The following is a 22,605-nucleotide window of genomic DNA, read 5'->3' on the forward strand; positions in this document are numbered from 1 at the left end:
TTCGGAGAATTACTAACCAGGATCTGATCAAACAAAAATGAAAATAAAATAAATCTACGAGATACTTTCGTCCTACTCTTTTCTACGTATTTGTATAAAATTAAATATATTAGTAATGAATCTCATTTTTTTTTTTGTGTTTTTCTTTTTAATTTTTTTTGGACAACCAAAAAAAGAAAATTATATTTGGGGAAGGGCTATATAAGCCTAAAACAAGAGAAAAGCCCTTTTTCCAGTCTGTTCGATACCAAGAAAAACCCTTGATTCCAAAAACTCCCCATTTCTGAACACAATTTCCCTTTCTTTCTTTCTTCTTCTGAACAATCAAAACCACTATTTTTCTACTTCTGAACATAGTTTCTCTTTTTACACATCCAGAAAAAAGTAGGGAAAACAACCCCAAATTTCGATCAAGATGAAATCAATTACCTCACCACAGAATTTGCTTCTTTTTCTTCTTCTTCTTCTTTCAGATTTACTTTTATTGCTTTACTCGGTTATAATTCGGAAAAGGTCTAAAAACTCAATCAATCAGAAGAGAATTGGAAGAAGAAAAGACTGACGTACTGAAGAAAAAGAATAATCGAAGAAGAGAAAGAGAATTCTAAGAGGAATCGGATAGGTGATCTAATTGAAAGCATTAATTCAGTGGAAATCAATTCCAATCCCTTCCCAAGGAAATTTTCAAACGCGTCTCAGGTAAATCCTAACACTGATGGGGACATGAATTGTCACCAAAGAAATCAATCCCAATTCTTTTCTTACTGATGGCACTAACGAGGTAGTTTTAAGATGTAGTAATCAATGAAATCTATTCATTACTGATAATTTTTCTTTCAGATTTACTTTTGTTGCTTTACTCGGTTATAATTCGTTGAATTAGATGTTGAATTGGATGAATGAGATGGCTTGTCTTTGCTTGGAGAAAGATTGATTGTGATAATCTTGAATTCAATTCAATTTGATTTGATTTTTTTTTTTTTTTGCAATTTTGCTCTCTTTTTGATTTGATTTGTTTTTATCCGAAGTTTCCCACAAAATGTGAAGCGGTCGGACATGATATGGATTTTCTTAACCAATTATGGAAGAACAATTTGTTCCCGTTCATCTGCAAGATGGTGCCAAGTTAAATTGGTATAAATTCATATGAATTTACCTGATTTCAGTTACCTCAATCATATTTGGTCCTATTGGCATTTTTACGAAGTGGAAAGCATGCCATTTTGTTACATTATATGTAGGAGAAGTCTTGTAGTTTCATAGTTCTCCCTGCAGATCCGTTTGGTAGCCTATATGAAACAGTTTTTCTAGTTTTCGCAGTTGTGTCCAAAACCTTCCAGCATCATGGAAGGGGATTCTAAACAATATCACTTTTATTGGTGGATTGACTGATGGTCTTTTAGCTACTGAGTATGCTTAGTGTAATTATATTGCTTGCTGTAATTTTACTCGGTAATATGTATTCGATTTTGTTGCCTTTCCTTGGCAAGTTCAATAGCAGTAATTTCTCTAGATAATAAATAATCAGATCTGGGTTTAAACTAGCTACTTATTACTTTCTACACACAGATTGGGGAGTTTTGCATTTGTTTCTGTATATGGCGGATTTGAGATTTAAATTAGGTTGTATAGACTAATTTTTTATTTTAGCATTTTAACCTAGATGCGATCATGTGCTTACCAATATCCTTTGTTTGAGACCTCTTGTAATGTTATCATACCTGATAGGTAAGTTAAAACTACATCCTTGTCCGTATCACAGTAATTAGAATTGGTAGTATATGCCGTTTGGATCTTCCTAATCTAATCTTTAAATGCACTCTGAAGGGTGCCTTGGCTAATGGATTCACTTTGTTGATTAATTAATTAGTTGTAGGAACTAAAGTTCAACTAAAGATATTTTTATATGTACTGTAATGATATGGCCATGCTAGGTGTTATGGAATGGTGGATGGTTCTTATTTTGTCTTACTTAAGAATGCAAGCAGTTAGTAAATTGAGTAGGCCAGCTTATAGTCTCTTTTTTTTTAGTTGAAGCATACCGATCTATCTAGCAGGATACGGTCAAATGGAAGTCTTCCTCATTATTTATGTGCCCATGGTTGAAATTGTGTGCGACAGTAGTGTTTTTGGTTGAGAATAGAACTGCGGCCTAAGCAGGATTTATGCTTTTCGGTGTATTGAGAAATGTCAGGGTGTAAGAGACCTGAGAAATTTTTAGTCGAATTGTAAATGGTATATGATCAAGGTACGTCCCATTATGTCATACTGTTCCTGTTCCAAAAACGGACAGTTCGATTCGATGTTTAAATGATTGGAACATTTAGGTAAGTTTCAATGAGGTGCGTCCTGTTACACTGTTCTAGAGCGTTTGGCGTTGAAATGGGCGGTTTGAGTTTGTCTCTTTGGAAATGATTGGAACAATCTACAAATATGATCATCTTAAATGATTGCTCTTATATAGACCTGCAGACAACTCAAGCCAGAGGGAAGTTTTGTTGATTTATAATGTAAAGCAAGCGGTATACTTGATTCGGCAGATTGTTGACATAAATCGTATTTCTTATATTTTTAATTTCTTTTATTATTAAGCTTTAAGCACTCTCTTCATATACGAGGTCAAATTCGGCAAATTCTGTACTTAAGACACCTAAGCCAGAAAAAGATACATTTAACTTGTCTACTAATCTCTTATAGTGATGATGGATGCATCCACAAAGTTGCTCAATTTACTGAATCAATGAAATCTATTCTTTTCTGATAATTTTTCTTTCAGATTTACTTTTATTGCTTTACTCGGTTATAATTCGTTGAATTAGATGTATTAAGTGATACTTTTTCCTTTTTCAGGATGGACTTAAAGCAAAAAACGTTCTTGTCGGGTAAAAGAAAAGTTCTGGATGAGGATAAACAGATGGGTTCTGGGTCTGATTCCTCGCCGCATAACCCTTGTTCACATGCTGGCCCATTTAGACCCTCTTCACGTGCCGGTTCAATAATCATGCATTTACCAGAAATTTCTCAGATTGGGAGCTTTTCTCTTGCTCACAGCCCACTCAGTGCTGCGAATAAAAAATCAAGTTTCTCTCAATACAGACCATGTCCACATGCCGGTGCAGGAAGCATGCCTCTAGCAGAACTTGCGAGCTCTTCTCTAGCTCAAAAGCAACCCACTGGCGATAGGGCCCTCATTGATCTCGTCGATCGTGCGTTCCGTCGATCCAAGATAGTTTTACATAAGGTTTGATCTTTTTTCTCTCATAGGCTAGTTTTTGTTTATTTTTTTGTCTGTTAATTGATTCTTGTTTGTTTATAGCTTTATGAGGCGGCGCAAGGAATAAAGTTTCCGTTCGAGTTTGCCGATAGTCTAGGAGATGACCATGTCATACTATTTAGAGACTATTGTGGGGAGAGGATTTGTGCAACCGTACGCCATGAAGTTGACGAGCAAGAAATGGATACCAAGGGAAGACAAATTCTGCTCGACGTAAGTGTCGCCAAGCCTACCGGTCAGACCCTTCTATTTGGTCTCAAGGCTAATGAGAAAGACGGGATAAGCATTATGTGTATGGGATTTGAGAGTCGTAAAGGTCCTGATGAATACAAGAAGGCCAGGCCAAATTTCTGGTAACATTTTCTTTTTTAAGCCATATGGGATTGTTTATTCTGGACTACACTTTTAACATTGGTTTTGTTTGCAGCGACTTGGATGCGAACCTGCAAAAGGCTATGCATGGGTATCTAGAAGCCAGGGGGTTTGTCCCCATGACCATTACGATTATTTGTGATTACCTGCATGCAAGAGAGGTGAAAAAGAGCACTATGTTTTTGAAAGGTTTGAAGTCCTTCTTTTCTGCCTAACTTGAAAGAAGCAAATTTTGAAGAAGTAGAAGCTGGCAGTTTTGAAAAGAGAAGATATTGGTGATTTGTGTAAAGAAGATAGAGATTTACAAGTGTGATAATAGTTAGAGATTTAAAAGAGAGCAAGGAACTTAAAAGATTTGCAGAATGACTCTGGTCTCTTGTTTTTATAGGATGAATGAATGAATGAATGTTATGGAACCTCACAAGTGGTATGTATTTACTGATGGAAACTTCATTTTGTGGTCTTGTTAGGTGCCTCAACATAATAAGTAACAAAAGGTTTCACAGTGAATGAAAAAAAAATAAATAAAATGCGGTGACTATATGGAGGATCGATCACGCGACCTTTTAATCTCCTGTCTGCTGCTATACCAAGTGAGCCGTCTCTAGAGTCTACATAACAGAAGCCAACAATAAATTCATGCTCAAAGTAATTTTTTCGTTTTTAGTACGAAACAACAGTGAAAATGGAAGAATTCATTACAAATTTTCTGCAAAGGATTCTTCCGTTGATCATAAGAACTACGAAACTGTTTCATTTTGTTCGGTTGTCCGACAAACAGTATTTGACCCATGGTCTGATTTACAGCATGCTAAAAGGCGCAAATTGTATATCAAGTTTTTTCTTTTTTTTATTCCCTCTCAGTTTGCATCACCATACATTCAGTTCCTAGCAAAGAACTCAGTCAGTTGTAAAATACCCAAACAGATTCATAAAATTTGATGATGGATCACTAATTGTTTAGTTTCCATTCGGCTTGCAACCCATAGTGCGTGGTACGTATAGCGAATCCCAATCTGGCACCTAGAAGCGCTGAACCATTTTCCGTGGCCGCACTAAATGAAACATCACAACCACCTCAACCGTCAGATCAAAAAATAAATCAATTTGCGCTGAACCAAACATCAAAAAGTTGATTTTCTCCGTGCCGTACCATTCAACGAAACTATATCGCTACTAGTTCACATGCAAGATATATATATAAAGAAGTGGTGTTAAGAATAGACAATGATTTTTTTCAAATCTACAATGCTTTTTGTCTAATCTAGCAACCAAATCTAGCCCATAGGACTTATCATAAGCAAACACTTTGATGTCTGAGCTACATCTACTGACGAGTCCAACGCCCCTGGAAAACAAAGTTCGTTGCTGTTTCATTTTTGCCATCTCACTTTTGGCTCATTAATATAAGAACATCTTTCAATGATGCCTGCACTAATGGCAACTACAAGATGAAACTTAGCTTATATAAAGACTAAACACAAGCTCTAATTTTTCTCCTATGATCAACCACAACTTTGGTGCTCATATATATATAAAACTATGAATTTCTTTTCCTAGTCCTATTACCTTATTACATGTCTTTCCTTTTCTTAGAACTAGATGACTTCTAATTCCCTTAGGATTACATCAATTTCCTAATCTTGTCCTAACCAGCTTGTTAGTGACTTCTATGTTGAAGTTTAACCAACATTCTCCCCGTTAAGCTTCAACCTTACCCGTGACATATCTTGTACTCCAATCAGTTGTCTCATTTCTTCAAACTTGATCCGAGCTAATGCCTTTGTCAATATATCTGCTTTCTGCTCAGTTCCTGGTATGTGTTCAACGTTGATGATCTCCTTCTCGATACATTCTCGTATGAAATGGTACCTTTTGTGAATGTGTTTCGTCTTCCCATGAAACACTGGATTTTTAGTGAGTGCAACTGCAGACTTATTATCAATCTTAATGAGAACTTTTTCAGGTTCTCTTCATTTGATTTCACCCAACAGTTCTTGAAGCCATATTGATTGTTTAGTTGCTTCTGTTGCGACCATAAACTCAGCTTCACAGGATGAGAGGGCTACAGTGTCTTGCTTCTGTGAACACCATGTAATAGGTGCTTCTCCTAGATAAAATAGATGACCAGTGTACCTTTTCCATCATCTTGGTCAATATTATGACTACTGTCACTATACCCAACAATTCCTTTTGATCCTCCTCGACCATACTTCAATCCACAGCTGATTGTTCCTCTTAGATATCTTAATATCTGCTTTATTACATCACCATGAGACTTGCGTGGACTCTGCATATAACGGCTTGCTACTCCCACAGAGAAAGCCAAATCTGGTCTCGTGTGTAATAAGTATCTTAGGCATCCAACATTTCTTCTATAACTCGTTGAATCAATCTCTGCTTCTTCTTGTGCCTTTGAAACTTTAAGTCCAAACTCCATTGGTATCTTAGTTGGATTACAAGTTTCAAGTCCTGCTTCTTTCAGAATTCTCCTTGCATAAGCTTCTTGTTTAATCTAAATCCCACCTACTCCTTGATGGACTTCTATGCCAAGGTAATAAGTGAGTTTTCCGAGGTCTGACATCTCAAACTTTGATGACATTTATCTCTTGAACTCATTGATCCCATTAAGGGAGTTTCCAGTCAAAAATAGATCATCTACATAGACTGCAATCACAAAAAGCGTTCCCTTTTCTTCTCTTTTGTATACTGATGTTTCTTTAGAGCACTTAACAAATCTGATTTCTCTTAAGATTCGATCTAACTTTGTATTCCAGGCTCAAGGAGCTTGTCTTAGACCATATAGAGCTTTTGATAACTTATAAACCTTATGCTCTTGTCCTTTTACTTCAAAACCTTCTGGTTGTTCAACATACACATCTTCTCGCAATTCACCATGTAAGAATGCTGTCTTAACGTCTAAGTGGTGAATTTCCCATGAGTTTGATGCAGCTTCTGCTATTAAGAGACGAATTGTCTCTAGTCTAGCAACTGGTGCGAAAACTTCATCAGAGTCTATGCCTGATTCTTGTACATATCCTTTAGCTACAAGCCTTGCTTTGTATTTACTGACAGTACCATCAACATTCCGTTTTATTTTGAAGATCCACTTAAGACCAATCACTTTTACCCCACCTGGCTTATCAACTAGAAACCAAGTCCTGTTTCTGTTGATTGAAATAATTTCTTCTCTACATGCTTGTGTCCATTTAGTCGAGACCTTTGCTTCCTGAAAATTCCTTGGTTCATCATTAACAGAAAGTAGCATAATCTCACATTCTTCTGCAGCTTGAAGAACATAATCCTCCAGATACCGTGGCTTTTGTATCTGTCTTGTTGATTTTCGCAGTGGAATGGGTTGAGTTATTTCATCGATCTTCTTCTTCTTCTTCGTTATTCTCAGTGTTTTCATTATTCTCTTCTTCTTCTTGATTAACATCATTGTTTCCATTGGTATTGATGATTATGGGTCCTTCGCCTTCATCAATTACTTGACCCCATCTCATGTGAAACATTCCTGGATCCCTACTTGGTCCATCATTAGTTTCTTTCCAGTTTCAGTTTGCTTTTTCATCGAATACCACATCTCGACTCACTATTACTCTTTTCGTTGTTGGATTGAATAATCTGTAAGCTTTGGATCCAGGATCAATTCCTAGATGCACAAGAGTCTGAGATCGATCATCCAGTTTCTTAAGAGTTCTGAAACTTATGTGTCCTAACCTTGCGCGCCACTTCCATGTCTGATCTTCCAGTCTCATATTCAGACACAATGACCTTCCAATCATGAGACTTATCTTGTAGAGTCTATTCTGTGAGCGTGAGACTCTAACTAAAAGTCTTCCACTTGGGTCATGAACTGTTAGATAATCTTGTCGCATTCTAACATCACATCCAACTTCTGTAGCTTGTCCTAAACTTAGAATGTTGCTTTGTAAGTTTGGGATGAAGTAGATGTTTGTGACGAGCTTCTGTTCACCGGTCTTGCTCTGAAATAAAATTGATCATTTCCCTTCAATTTCTACAGAAGATCCATCCCCAAACGTCACTTGTCCTTTGATTTTCTCATTGAGTTCAGAAAAGTAGTGTCTCTTACCAGTCATGTGATTGCTGGCTCCATTATCTAAATACCAGATTCCTTCTTCTCCATCCTTTGATTCGTAGTTCTTTGGTATTAGTTTCCCTTCGTTTAAGAATACAACTTCGTGCATGAAAAGAGCTGTATCTGCTTCCCTTGTTTCATTCTTGTTTGCTTCTTCCATATTTTGTATTCTTTCAGGGCATACAAAGGAGAAGTGTCCTGGTTTATCACATCTATAACAAATAATGTTTGATCTATCCTTCTTTTCTTTCCCTTGGTTTTGATCATTCTGACTTGTTGTTCTATCTTTTGAGTTAAACCTTCCTCCCCTTCCTCGGCCTCTGTTTACTCTACCACCTCTTCCACGACCTCTTCCTCTTGTCACAGAGTTTTGTTGGTAAGAGTTTGTGTACAAGAGTTTTTCTTGAGTTTCTCCATTGTTTTCTTCATCAAGGATTCTCTCTTCATATGCTTTCAATCTTCCAATTATATCTTCATAGCTAGTATTCTTTAAATCTAAGACTTGTTCGAGAGAAGCTATGATATGAATATACTTGGATCTTGGTAAACTATTGAGAAACTTCTTTACCAGTTTATCTTCATCAATGGATTGTCCAAGTGACGTAGCTTTTGATGCTATCTCTGATACCTTTCCTGCAAAGCTATCAATAATATCAGTGTCTTTCATCTTCACTCTTTCAAATTCAGACATTAAGTTTTGCAAACGGGCTTCTTTAACTCGATCAGCTCCGAGATTAGTGCCTTTATTGCATCCCAAATTTTCTTTGAAGTTTCCTGTTCACCAACTTGTAGAACAAGACATTCTGGTATTTCTTGAAAGAGTAATCCAATGGCAACATTTTTTTTGTCTGGGTCCAATGTACCAGGATCAATTGTTTCCCAAACTTTGTAGATCTTCATCAGTATCCTCATCCTCATGGCCCATACTGTGTAATTTGTGGCGTTGAGGATTGGACATTGGATTGGAGGTGGTGTGAAATATTTTGCACGTATGATGGTGCTCTCGTCTCCCATGGCTCGGTGTAGACAAGATCTGATACCAATTAATGGCAACTGCAAGATGAAACTTAGCTTATATAAAGACAACTCTCTTTATTGATGTTTAGAATATCTCTCAAAACTAAACACAAGCTCTAATCTTGCTCCTATGATCAACCACAACTTTGGTGATCATATATATATATATATAGAACTATGAATTCCTTTTCCTAGTCCTATTACCTTATTACATGTCTTTCCTTTTCTTAGAACTAGATGACTTCTAATTCTCTTAGGATTACATCAATTTCCTAATCTTGTCCTAACCAGCTTGTTAGTGACTTCTATGTTGAAGTTTAACCAACATGCACCACCACTATGACAAAAATCTGGTGTCGTCTGGTGCATAACTGAGAAAAAGTAGAATGCAAAGGATCGTGGATTCGTGGCTTTAAAATTGAAAATAAAAATAAAAATATGTAATAAGTAGGGCATCGATTCCCGTACCTCTCGCATGCTCTACCATCTAAGCTACAATTGAGAGCTGTGCAAATCGGGGGGGGGGGGGGGAACTGAGTCAAGTTAGTTTTCTAAGTCTCCCGTCCCTCTACGCCATGAATTCAATCTTTAATTTTCTGAACTCCTTTTAACCATCTTTAACCTTTGATTCCTCGTTTTACTCTTTTTTATATTTACTAATATTCTAGTTGGTGTAACTTCATATATGCTTGTTGAAAGTTTTTGAAGTCCGTTCTCTAAGAAATATATTTTCACTGTTGTTGTCTCTAATAGCAACAATTAATTCTCACACAGTTAATTATTTAACTGTAACTGTTTTCTACAGCTGTCACTAGCTGTCTCTCGTCTTACGTGTATAGTTATGATTGGTTGAGACTATGTGTCCTTCACTGGATGGTTCTTTAATACCCGAGTCTCTCTCTTTATAACCAATAAGACAATTGATGTAATCAATTGAATCTGTAAGTTTCAGACAATTTAATTGAAGTATTAAATTCCTGCTACTATGGTATCACGACGCCTGAAGATCTAGGTTTTCCGCTGCTTTAATCCGCCATTAATGGTATTTTCTCCAACTCTCTAAACTACGCTTCTTGTTCTTGTTCTTCTTCTTCTTCTTCTTCTTCTTCTTACTCTTCTTCTTCTTTCTTTTCAATGGCTAATCTTGCATACGATTCAAGAATCTCAACTATTCCCCTTAATCAGATCTCATCTATTACTCAATACAAGCTTAAAGATGATAATTTCATCACCTGGAAGAGTCTACTTCTTCCTCTGTTGAAGCGCTACAAAGTTGTTGGTTTCTTGGATGGAACAATTCAATGTCCTGCTAAGTTTATCGCACAAGAAGATCTACTTCAAGGTAATATCAATCCTTCCTATACTGCTTGGAATGATGATGATAATACACTCATTTTGTGGATTCAATCCATAATTTCAGATTCAGTAGTACCGTATATTGTAGGAGCAGATTCTGCTAGAGAATTATGGTCAAATATTGAATCAGGATTTGATAGAACATCGACTACTCATGCTATACAAATTCGTACAAAATTACAATCTCTTAAACTGGGAACTGGAACTATCACTAATTACTTAGGGGAAATTAAGAAACTGTCAAATCAATTGTATGCTTCAGGATCTGCTATATCAGATGATGAACTTGTAGTTCTCATATTGAATGAAATTGGTCAGGATTACAGTGCATTTAGTACTTCTATTCGTCTCAGGAATCCTTCAGTTAACTTTGATAAACTCCACAATTTATTGTTAAGTGAAGAGATAGTTATTGCTGCGAGATCCAAATCTCTATTGTCTGAAGCCAGCAACAAAGCTTTTGCAGCTTTCCAATCACAACAAGTTTTTCTTTCTCAACAACGAGCTTCTACTTATGCCGGATTTTCTCCGTATACTTCTAGTTTCAAGAATCGTGGAAGAGGTAATCTGAACTATAATCCTCAATATAGAAGTAATTTTCAATTGCCTCCTCGTTTTTCAGCACCAACTCCTTCACCAGTACCTCCTGCACCTCCTACCAATCCTCAGATGTTTCCAGTCTCTGCACCAAACTCCATTCCAACTTGTTAGATTTGTAACAAAACAGGACATACAACTCTAGCTTGTCGACATAGGCTCAACTTTGTTTACCAGAACATGAACACACCACATAATTTGAGTGCCATGTTAGCCACAACTAATATCTTAGGAGAGAACCCCTGGTATGCATGCGGATTCTGGTACTAACAACCATCTTACTTCTAATGAAAATGAGCTTCAACTTCTATCTACTTATGATGGCAATGAGGAGTTCACACATCAAATTTGCTTATGTTAAGATAAGCCACTGCTACAAAGAGAGCAACAGGGCAGCCCACTATCTTGCTGGGTTGTATCCCAGTTCAAATTATGTGAAGCTGACTGCTCCTGAGTTCACTTTAGATTTTAAAGAAATCCTTGCTGCTGATAAAGCAGGGAAAGTCTTCATTAGACATTAGGTTTTTGGGGTTTTCTTTGTGTTTTTGTTTCCCTTTTATGTTTGGTTTGGGTCTCCTTAACCCAGCTTGCTGTATCAAAATTAAAAAAAAAAAGAAAAAAGAAAATAACACACAAAGGTTCATCTATTAAGAGTACATCTGATCACAATTTTGTTTTAAATGATGTTCTCTTAGAGCGTCCACAGTGGTGCGAGTATAACCAAAGACCAAAAACTAAAAAACAGACCAAATTTGAGTTTAGTCCGTCATGTGGCGTAGTGGGAAAAGAGTATATTTGGTCGCGCGTTGATAAACATTACGCCTGGGATCAGGCGTTGGTAAAGATAACGCCCGACGTGGAGCGTTGGTAAAGATAACGCCCGACGTGGGGCGTTGGTATAGTATACGCCTGACGTGGGGCGTTGGTATAGTATACGCTTCTAAAACAAAAAAAAAAAAAGAAATGGGGCGGAGGTATAAAGCCCGCCCCATGCAAGTTTCATAAATTGTAAAGTTGACAATGGAGTGGGGCGTTAAGTATACGAACGCCCCATTTCGCGCGTTAAGTTTATGAACGCCCCATCGGGCGTACATTTAACTAACGCCCCGTTTCAGGCGTACATTATATCAACGCCCCTTGTGTAGCGGACATTATATCAACGCGCGATGAATGGCGGAGATTATATCAACGCCCCTTGTGTAGGCGGACATTATATCAACGCCCGATGTGTAGCGGAGATTATATTAACGTCCGACTATATTTGAATTTGGTCTTGATCGTCGACCAAATTTGGTCTGGATTTTACTCTTTGATCAAATTTTGATCGATGGTCCGTCCCACTACGCCAGCCCACTCGACAACAAATTTGGGTTTACTCGTCCATTGCAGTTGCTCTTAGTCCCACAATCATCCACCAATCTTTTATCAGTTTATAAATTTACTAAGGATAATGATTGCTCTATCACCTTTGATTGTGCTGGTTTTTCTGTGAAGGATCTCTCATATGGGAGGATAAATTTTAAAGGCCCCCAATGTAATGGCTTGTATCCTCTACATTTTCTAAACTCTTCCACCAAGTCAGCTTCACTTCAACAACTCAGCTTTCTCAGCTTCAACCACCAACACATTGTCTGCAAATATATGGCATAAAATACTGGCTCACTCATCATTTCAAACACTTCAGCATGTTTGCAAGATTCTCTCAATCAATAATGTACTCAAACAACCTTTGTTTTGTCATGAATATCAATTAGGAAGGAGTCATAAGCTTCCTTTTTCCATTTCTCATCACTCTAGGACTAAACCTCTTGAATTATTACATTTAGATCTTTGGGGTCCAAGTCTTGTATCATCCATCTCTTGATTTATATATTATGTGAACATTGTTGATGATTTTTCCAAGTTTTGTTGGATCTTTCCTTTATATGAGAAATCTGATTTTAAGAAGGTTTTCTTTCAATTTAAAGCCAACGTTAAGAAACTACTTCAAACTGATATTATTGTCATAAGAACAAATGGTGGTTGAGTTATCAACCTTTTTAGATGACAGTGGCTTTGTTCATGAAATCTCATGCCCACATACCCCTGAGCAGAATGGAGTCACTAGTCCAAACTGCGGAATTTAGGACAGGAAGATAATGTCGAAAATACAGTTACAGGACGAATACCTTCCGTCCTAAAGTCTGTCCTATTTTTGGTGTACTATATTTTATAGGACAATTAGTATTTGTCTAAAATTAACAAGGAATTTGCTTTGTCAAAAAATAACGACTGATGATCAGTGTAGAAATTCTGTGATCAGATATTCAGCCTAATCTGGTTCAAGTGAGTCAGTTTCAGCCAAATCTGCTTAGTCGAATCTGATCGAGTCTACAAGAATGTACCTACTTTTTTTTTTTTTTTTCAAATAATACTACAGACAAGGCAATATATAAATTTTGTAAGACTCATTCTATTAATTTTGAATTCAGTTAACAACTTAACAGCCCAGACATCTTTAAATTCAACAACAAAAGTTGCTTCATGTTCATAACAACAAAGAAGAAGAAAAAAACAATATGATTATCCACGTGCATGAGTTACGTATTGCTTTGGCCATTCAATCGTCTCGCCGGGATCAATACCTTCAACTGTTCCATATGGATATCGATAATTTCATTGATAAGGACTTTATAATTTCATCATTGGGTGTCGTTCTACAATTAACACGTCCAACTGCTTTGTTCTTTAAATTCCTCCAGAGGCATCCAGTTACTAGATTCTGTCCACCAGCAGTATGGACGAAGTTATTATACATAGCTAGATTTATACAAACAAATATAGAAATCCAGGACACTAGTCTAGATACGAATGTGAAATCCAGAAAAAAAAATGCAATTTTTTAGTCACATCAACATTAAATTAGCACCAAGACTACCAACTAAGAAATATGCTTGCGTAAGTTATGATAGTCAATATTAGAGCAGATAGAAAGACAATTTTTGACAAAAGATTTTATGATAGTCATTTTTGAGTCTGCGTAAGAATTTAAAACATAAACTCAAAATCAAACCATTAAAAAATAAGATAGCGATTTCATACACACCTGGATTCTTTATTAGTTCCATAGGATGCTCAATCCGCAACCCGACCTGTAAACCAAATTTATAAGGGCACAAAGATATACTTTAATATCTTTTAGCAGTTCACCCGAGGCGGTGTCATCAAGGCATCTTCTTCACAACTAGTTTTCGTCTCGTATCGTTTGAGGGTAAAAGTAGGAAAATAACATATGATGGTACGAAGAAGATGCCATGGTAACCTTGCATCAGGCTTGTCGGCAGAATTTGAGAGTAAAATAAAAATCCAGTGTCATATTACAAGGATGCAGAGTTTAGGGTTACTGAAAGAACTCACTGCAAAATCTTGGGAACCTTGTGCATATTATAAGGAACGAGCATTTCATAAACATCATTGGCAGAATTCCTTACCGCTAGAACAACTGCATCATATCTTCGATTTTTGTTATCAGCATGCAATTTGTTTGTTGCATCAGAACTCTGACTTCGACAACCTATTCCTTTTCTATAAGCAAATCATCAACTCTTGTGCCAAACTTTATAGTAACCTATACAGATAAAATGAACAACGTAAGTGCATTATAGTAAATCATCAACGTTAAGAAATTAAAAAAATTAAGAATCTGATACTTCTTCAAACATTCTTTTGAGTTAAGAAGGTGTAACTCACGCCCAGATCTTATAGGTATTGCCAGAAATTGAGTAAAAGTGGAATCAACCTATCTGTTCCCAAGTGAGGTTTCCCATCGACTAACATATTTTCTGGAGCTCCAAAGTGAACAAGAATTTTCATAACCTAAGTGAAAATAGCTGAAATTTGCTTAATTCAAAGGCTACAGTTTTTTTACGAGAATAAAAGCATGGATTATTAAGCCATAAATAACCATTAAAGGATTTTATCTAACGACGAGGACAAAAGCATGGATTATTAAGCCTTACATAACGATATCTTAGCAGGATTCAAGCTTAAGAATATGTTAAAAGTTTAATTTTTACCATGAACCAAAATAGAAAGGATCCTGATACTTACTGCCGTCATACTATCATTGTTCCTACCTATCTTAGTGACCAATTTTCCATCACTCCAGGTACCTTCACAACCCTGTGATTCCATAAGTCCTCAATAACTGACTACTGCATAGCAAAAAACAAGAACAGACAAAGATACAGAGAAATTGACATCAACTACATAAAACATCTAAGTAAATCCATCAAAACATCTTCCGCCTCTTTTCCCAGCGACAACATAAAAGGGTAATGTATAGTTCGGTTCACCTTGTTTTTTCCTTTGCTCCTTAGTATCTTCTTTGACCTTCTTCCTAAAACAGAAAACATGATTATTTAGAATGGGAGCATGATAATCTCCAACCATCATTACTCAGATAACTAGATTTTTCTGTAGATGGTATGAACTGGTTTAGGGTATGAGGAGCCGGTGGTGGAATGTGAGGGTTAATATAATTGTGAAGGTTTTGGATTTAAGGGTCTTATCTAAATCCTATTAGAACCCAAATCACCATTTCAAATCAAAGGATTCAGAGAATTTCAATCAATTAAGGGTTATAGCAGCCTTGATTTTGGGGGTTTTATCTTCTTTTGAATGCAAAATTCAAAATAATGAAAACCCTAGATTCGAATTCGAATTAGTTATAAAAAAAGATTACAGTCCGATAGATGAAAACCCTCAATTTAATTATAAGTTCATAAAAAACAAAGATAATTGAATCAAAATCACAGAAACCCTTACCGATTTCGATTCCAGGTTTATCCATAGTGTCTTGACTTCAATATGTTTAAAATATACGGTCCGCCTGTTATAACCCGAAAGGTGCTACTGTCCATATACAAAAACTCCAACAAAACAAATTGTTCACAAAAACTCCATTTAATATAAATTGTCTATATTATCCTTTTAGTTTAAATCACCCCAACAAAAACAAAAATCAACCACACTTTAATTCTTATTATATTGTCACCCCCAACAAGAAATAAACAACCACCAATAAGCACCGCCGCCACCGATAACCACCGCCACCACTTCCGACCACCGCCGCCACCACCTCCGACCACCGCCAACGCCACCTTCCGCCACCGATCCCTCCACCGACCACCACCGCTCCGCCGCGCCCGCCGCTGCCACCGATACTGCGCAATTGCACCACCACTGCCAGCCACCCTACCATCCAGCACCACCATTGTCGACCACCACCGCCACCACCTCCGACCACCACCACCACCACCACCACCGATACTACGTAATTGCACCACCAATACCAGCCACCCTACCATCCAGCACCACCACTGTCGACCATCGCCGACCAAAACCAGCACCACGACCGCCCACCACCACTACCTCCCAAAAATACGATGAAACCCATTTTGGTTTCATCATAAATAAGATGAAACCGATTTTGGTTTCATCTTGGTTTCGTGAGAAATCACCTGCAAGAAATTTTTTAAGAGGTATTATACATCTTCATGGATAGAAATACATTGTTGAAATACGATGAAACCGATTTTGGTTTCATCATAAATAAGATGAAACCATAATTGATTTCTGCGCTTCAACAACAATACCACCAGTTATGTCTCAAGACCCATTACTCAGCTTCACCTGGTATATCTTTCCATCTAGGTTTACAGGCAATTCCTCATTGTATTGCAGCACTTCATTGCACCTGCAACTACAAATTCACTTCAAATCCCATACCCACTGCATTACTGCCTTCCATTTCAGTTCAAGCTCATACCTAAACACCACAAATGCTCCATCTCAGGCTCAGTTTGATCTTCAACTGGACCTGCAATATCCATATTAATTCAACCAGAGCAACACCAGTTCCTCCATGGATTCTGATTATCACCAGCTGCAGTTCATAATCACCACCAACATAGGCATCTCAGTACTTTTCTACACTCTCAACCTGCAACTGTACTTAAAAACCATTCTCAAGCATCAGCTCAAACCATTCTTCATAGAGAACCAACTCAAAGCCAACACCAGTACCACCTTCTCTATAATATTAACTTCAGCTGCAACCGGAGCTTACTAGCAGCATCAAATGAAACTCGTCACAAGACCCTGTCACTGCAATAACCATATCAAACCCATCACTGCAATAACCATATCAACAATACCAGCAGCTACACTTGCACACTGCCAATCTGAAAGCAGCGGCAGCAACATCTCCTAGCTGACTCTACTCAGCTCCACAATCCAATTCACCACCTGCAATTGCTTCCCATTTCTATTCTATCCATCATTTTTCTCTATGAAACCTTCTTTTGGACCCTCTCCTTCACCTAATTTCAGAATCAGATTCCACTGTTTCCAGAACAGTTTCCTGTTTCCCTTCTTCCTGTAGTAAAGAAGTTTCATCAACTTTATTCATCCCAAGAACAGTCCTTAATGTCTCCATCTTTCTCTCCTTTCTAGCATCAGTTTGATGGGTCTGACTGAGTACCTGACACCCTGAATCAAACACAAGCAGTTCCAACATATCAGTAATAAGATATAAGAATATTGGCCAACAAGAATAGAATAGTTACTTTTCTCTTTCCATATGCTCAAATCATCTCAAGTAGGTACTCGGAAATTAAAAAGAGCATGTTTTAGGGAGATGCCTCCTTCACTTACGCTGCACACAAGTGTCGGTGCAGGAGTCAAAAGAGGGCCACACTGTGGTACTTATACAAGTTTTCAAGTTCAACAGGGGCACCTAGTCTAACCACTCTAACCATAGATGATAACTATCAGATTGAACTGCAAAATATGACTTTGAAATGTATGCATGGCAGCTCAACATTAACAAACCACATAATGTCAACTGCTAAGTTAACTGTGGAAACGCAACTTAAGTTTTCAATAATTGCACAACCAAACAACTTGTACACTTTCCTTAACCAGTTCTTTAACTGGCATGGACTTCAATTAAAAAGTTATCCCATAAAATGGACCTCACTAAGAGACAGTAATGCACACTTCATTGATCTCAACATTTTAGACTAAAGTACTTAGACAAACTTCAGTTCAAAATTCATCTACTATTAGAAAAATCAATCCACCAACAAGCAACATAAGACTAACTGTGATATTCATATCCCATTTCCACCAACACAGAGCAAACAAGGGACGAAATCTTGCACCCGACAAGTTAATCTCACTACTATTTGGTATAACATTTTCAAGAATAAATCTAATTCATCATCAAACATGTAAATGGAATTAAATTTACCAAGTCAATAAATCCTTACAGTAACAATCAAAAGTAGAAGGAAATAAGATTTTTACCAAGTCAATAAATCCTTACAGTAACAATCAAAATCAAATTCTCAAGAATAAAAACCAACTAAATGTCAAACAAAACAAAATCTGGTATCCAATTCAATTGACAAATTAGTGAAATGATAAGATTTTTTAATACTTCAAAACTTCAAATTATCATTCTAAATCCACCTTTTATCCCAACACGAGCATATCGTCATCGGTAGTTCAATTCCACCATGGAATCAATTCCTAGACCTTGTTAGAAACGTCATCACTCCATCATCCCTTCCTTGAAAAATCTATCTCAATCATCAATTCGTCACCAACCCATCTCTGTTCTTCAACTGAAGTTAAAATTGCAACCATAATTTCAACAATTAAGGGTTAAGGGAACGAAGGTGGTGATGGAATTGAAGGAGGCGGACGAAGGTGGTGGTGGTGGTGAGATACGAAGGTGGTGGTGTGGTCGGGGAAGCATAAAGTTTCTGCTGGTGAGATCTGGTATCGCTGCTGGTGGTGATGGTGTTGGGGAGAAGGAGAGAAAGAAAGAAGAAAAAAAAAGGAGAGAAGACGAAGATGAAGAAGGGTACGTTTGGGTTTTTTCAAAGTAAAAAAATAAATAAATTTGCTAATTATTATTTGAGCTGGGGTTTTTGTGTCACTATATAATGAAACTGATTTAATTTGTTAAAATTAATATGGGTGGTTTTTTTGTTCCTTTAAGTTGGTCACCTAGGGGTTTTGTCACTAGTTTTGTAAAATATATGAAAAAGAAAATCAGAAAAATTAGGAAGAGAAAGGTTATGAATATGAGAAGGTTTCATCTTTGGTAAACCCACGAAGGAGGAGAATACGGAGGATGCTATTTCTCAAACTGATTCAAGCCTAAACTCGAGTAGTTTCAAGGTTTTTAGAAGTTAGATACTAGGAGTTGTCTATGGGATCACTTTTATCAAAGGTCTAAAATGAATGTAAAATTTAATTAGTTTTAATTAGCATACACCAATTCATTCGAATTCCATTATTCTTCCAACTCCAAATATCAACCGCCGGATCTTTAATCATCAACGACATATAAATCCCTCGAAAGACATTTTACTGCTGGGGTGGAACTTACAGGTAATGGGGGCAAATAAAAACCAAATAAAATGACATATTCTCAGTGTAGGTTATCATATTCAAATTATTCGACAAATCCTAACTGTAAAACATTCCACGACATATGGGATCTGTCGTTTTCCGCGAACACCAAGTGTCATAAAAACCTGATTTTGGACTAGTGAATGGCTGAGTCAAAACACAGACATTTAGTGGATATAGGAAGGACTTATCTTATTCAAGCTGGTCTGCATGATTCTTAACGGGTTGATGCTTTTCAAGCAGCAAACTTTACTATCAACAAATTACCCAACAAGTCACTTTCATTTAAGTCTCTATATGAGGTATTATTTCATCATCAACCTGATTACACTTTTGTTAGATCATTTGGTTGATTATGTTACCCTTGGTTGAGACCATATGCTAATCATAAGCTTGCACCAAGGAGTGAACAATGTATCTTCATTGGCTACAACCCTTAACACAAAGGATACAAGTTTCTTAATCCAATTACAGTGAGAATCTTCATTTCTAGACATGTTACTTTTGCTGAGCATATTTTTCCTCTCAGACCAGCTACCCTATGCACAAATGTTTCTTCTCCTGTACAACCTTCTGTTTCATCAAAACATAAAACTACAGATGTTACTTCACAGATTTCAACTTCTACTTTATTTGATTTTTCCACTTCACCTACTTCTGGTATTTCACCTATTGATAGTTCAGTTTCAACAACTTCTGGTGATTCAACTTCAACCACTACTGATATTTCTTCCATTGATAAATCAGTTTTAACTACTTCTGGTGATTCAACTTCAACCACTACACCAGTTCCACCAACTACTACCATCTTACCAGTTGTCTCTACTACTGCTCCTATCACTCAAAATAATCACTCAATGTCTACCAGAGGAAAAATGGGTGTCTTCAGAAATAAGGTATTCTCTACTATACATGCTCTATCTTCTCAAATGCATGCTCTTACACCTCCTGTGGTTCCAACTTGTTTTACACAAGCAAACAAAATTTTCCAATGGAGAACTTCTCTTTTCAATGAACATACTGCACTTAAGGATGCTGGTACATGGTCTCTAGTTGACCCTGATCCTTCTCAGAACTTAGTTGGCTGCAAGTGGGTCTTTAAAGTCAAGCAACATCCAGATGTCACTATTGATAAATTTAAATCCAGGTTGGTAGCTAAAGGATTTCATCAATTAACTGGTTTGGATTATTCTGAGACTTTTAGCCCAGTAGCTAAACCAACAACCATTAGAATTATTATCTCCTTAGCTGTTCATTTTGAGTGGCATATATCTCAGCTGGATGTCAGCAACGCTTTCTTACATGGAGATCTTCATGAAGATGTCTATATGACACAACCACCAGGTTTTGTGGATCCTGATCATCCCAACAAGGTTTTCAAACTTCACAAATCTCTCTATGGACTCAAGCAATCCCCTAGGGCATGGTATGAAAAGTTAGCTAATGTTCTCATTTCTTGCCACTTCATCATGTCATATGCTGATAATTCTCTATTTGTTCAAAAAATTGGTTCTAGATTGACTATCATCCTTGTCTATGCGAATGATATCATTATCACATGCAATGATAAGTCTTATTGTTCAGAACTCATTACTATTCTCAGCTCTCATTTTCCCATCAAAGATTTGGGAAGTTGGCACTATTTTATATAGGGATGGAAGTCAAGAGGAATGCTGCTAGTCTTTTTATCTCCCAAACAAAATATGCTATTGACTTGTTACAGAAATTTGATATGGCTGGTGCAAAAGAGTGCTCTTCTCCTGTTCCTGTCAATTCTACACTTAAAGCTGGTGATGGTGAATTGCTTTCTAATCCAACTATGTACAAGTCCTTGGTAAGTGCATCAAAGTATTTGACCTGGACTAGGCCTGAGATTAGTTATGCTATTAACCAAGTATGCCAGTTTATTCATTCTCCAACCTCAGATCATCTTATAGCTGCTAAGAGAATTTTAAGTTACATAAAGGGAACCTTGGATTATGGTATTCTTTTCAGTAAAGGATTGTTGGCTGTACATGGTTTCAGTGATGAAGATTGGGCTAGAGACCCTGAAACCAGGAAAAGCACTAGTGGATATTGTATCTTTTTTGGTTCTAATCCTGTTTCCTGGTCAAGCAAGAGACAGAGTACAGTTGCTAGGAGTTCAACTGAAGCAGAATATAGGAGCTTAGCTAACTCAGCTGCAGAATTAATGTGGATATGTCAGTTGTTGAAAGATTTGTATGTCTTTCTTCCTATTCCACATGCTCTTCACTGAGATAATATGAGTGCAATATCACTGTCCTCTAACCCAGTATTTCATAGTCGCATGAAACATCTTGCTGTGGATCATCATTTTGTCAGGGAAGTTGTTCAGGCCAAGAATTTATCAATTCAGTATATTTGTACAGTGGATCAGGTGGCTGATATATTTACTAAAGAACTTGCTGGTCCCAGATTTGGTTATCTATGCAACAAGTTGATGGTTTTTCCTGCAGGCAACCTCAACTTGAGAGGGGGTAATACAACAGTTAATTCTCACGCACTTAATTCTTTAACTGTAACTGTTTTCTACAGCTGTCACTAGCTGTCTCTTGTCTTACGTGTTTAGTTATGATTAGTTGAGACTATGTTTCCTTCACTGGTGGTTCTTTAAATACCTGAGTCTCTTTCTTTGTAACAAATAAGACAATTGATGTAATCAATTGTATCTGTAAGTTTCAGACAGTTTAATTGAAGTATTAAATTCCTTCTACTAGTCTCTATAGGGTTTCTTTTAATCCCCTTTTTTTCTTCTAATATTACGTTGTTTTAATATGTTTTGCAGATTTCCATAGTCAATTATTTTGTAGTTCCCAGTGGTGGTAATCAATAATGATTATAACTAGTTCAAATTATTTGCTGTTTGTCACAGTACGAACCTTCGTTACCGTTTCAATTTTTCGATCTCCAATTGCGTGCACCACCACTACGAGAAATATATGATATTGTCTAGTGCATAAAGCACCACTTATAACTGTTCCTTTTACATGAGGGTAGGAAACCTCATGGTTAATGAATTAAACTCCTATTGAAGATTTACTAACACACTCATTGATTGTGCTCGGCAGTACAACTATAACATTTTTGTCAAAGACACCAGTATTTCAGAGGGGGAAATTATCTAGCCAAGATTCTTGCTAGAGACATCAGTATTTAAGGGGGAAATTAACTAGCCAGAAGACTAAATAATTAACTGCGATGTGCTTTAAATACAAATCACAATATATAAAAAAGGGGTTTTGTTATCTTGTGCACCCATGTACAAGATAACAAAACCCATCTTGGCTCTTATCTTATGCATGAGTGCACAAGATAACAAAACCCAAGATATATTAGTTAAGTGCTAGCTAAGATTAAGTTGTATATGCATACTTTGGTTATATAGTCGATATTGGTCCGA

General features: G+C 36.9%; 2 protein-coding genes and 1 long non-coding RNA gene across 6 annotated transcripts; 2 read left to right on the forward strand and 1 right to left on the reverse strand.

The window, feature by feature from the left end:
• The first annotated feature begins 247 nt into the window (after window positions 1-247).
• On the forward strand, window positions 248-4,109 carry LOC113286957 (uncharacterized protein At2g39795, mitochondrial-like). The gene is made up of 4 exons (XM_026535613.1): window positions 248-699; window positions 2,851-3,241; window positions 3,317-3,627; window positions 3,702-4,109. The coding sequence occupies exons 2-4, from the start codon at window positions 2,852-2,854 to the stop codon at window positions 3,859-3,861; spliced, it is 861 nt and encodes a 286-aa protein (XP_026391398.1). The 5' UTR covers window positions 248-699; window position 2,851; the 3' UTR covers window positions 3,862-4,109.
• Window positions 4,110-13,148: 9,039 nt separating this feature from the next.
• LOC113286958 lies at window positions 13,149-15,605 on the reverse strand. Of its 4 annotated transcripts, none has more exons than XR_003329609.1 (5): window positions 15,525-15,605; window positions 15,053-15,096; window positions 14,448-14,911; window positions 13,804-14,325; window positions 13,149-13,479 (listed from the first exon to the last, which is right to left on the reverse strand). It is a non-coding gene; the product is annotated as an uncharacterized LOC113286958 (long non-coding RNA). The 4 variants fall into 4 exon arrangements; XR_003329608.1 differs by having other exon boundaries at window positions 13,804-13,849; window positions 14,189-14,911; XR_003329610.1 differs by having other exon boundaries at window positions 13,804-13,849; window positions 14,115-14,911.
• A 5,233-nt stretch (window positions 15,606-20,838) lies between these two features.
• LOC113290501 (uncharacterized mitochondrial protein AtMg00810-like) lies at window positions 20,839-22,038 on the forward strand. The gene is made up of 3 exons (XM_026540098.1): window positions 20,839-21,404; window positions 21,528-21,723; window positions 21,991-22,038. The coding sequence occupies exons 1-3, from the start codon at window positions 20,839-20,841 to the stop codon at window positions 22,036-22,038; spliced, it is 810 nt and encodes a 269-aa protein (XP_026395883.1).
• Window positions 22,039-22,605: the final 567 nt, after the last annotated feature.

Source organism: Papaver somniferum, chromosome 6 (genome assembly GCF_003573695.1).
Source record: "Papaver somniferum cultivar HN1 chromosome 6, ASM357369v1, whole genome shotgun sequence".
NCBI lineage: Eukaryota > Viridiplantae > Streptophyta > Magnoliopsida > Ranunculales > Papaveraceae > Papaver > Papaver somniferum.

Bases quoted from the DNA above. Each gene is read 5' to 3' on its own strand.
- LOC113286957 (XM_026535613.1), top strand. From the start codon at position 2,852: ATGGACTTAAAGCAAAAAACGTTCTTGTCGGGTAAAAGAAAAGTTCTG. The intron at 3,242-3,316 runs GTTTGATCTTTT...GTTTGTTTATAG, and splicing joins CCAAGATAGTTTTACATAAG to CTTTATGAGGCGGCGCAAGG. The intron at 3,628-3,701 runs GTAACATTTTCT...TTTTGTTTGCAG, and splicing joins AAGGCCAGGCCAAATTTCTG to CGACTTGGATGCGAACCTGC.
- LOC113290501 (XM_026540098.1), top strand. From the start codon at position 20,839: ATGGAAGTCAAGAGGAATGCTGCTAGTCTTTTTATCTCCCAAACAAAA. The intron at 21,405-21,527 runs GTATGTCTTTCT...TCATTTTGTCAG, and splicing joins TGTCAGTTGTTGAAAGATTT to GGAAGTTGTTCAGGCCAAGA. The intron at 21,724-21,990 runs GTAACTGTTTTC...TATGTTTTGCAG, and splicing joins ACGCACTTAATTCTTTAACT to ATTTCCATAGTCAATTATTT.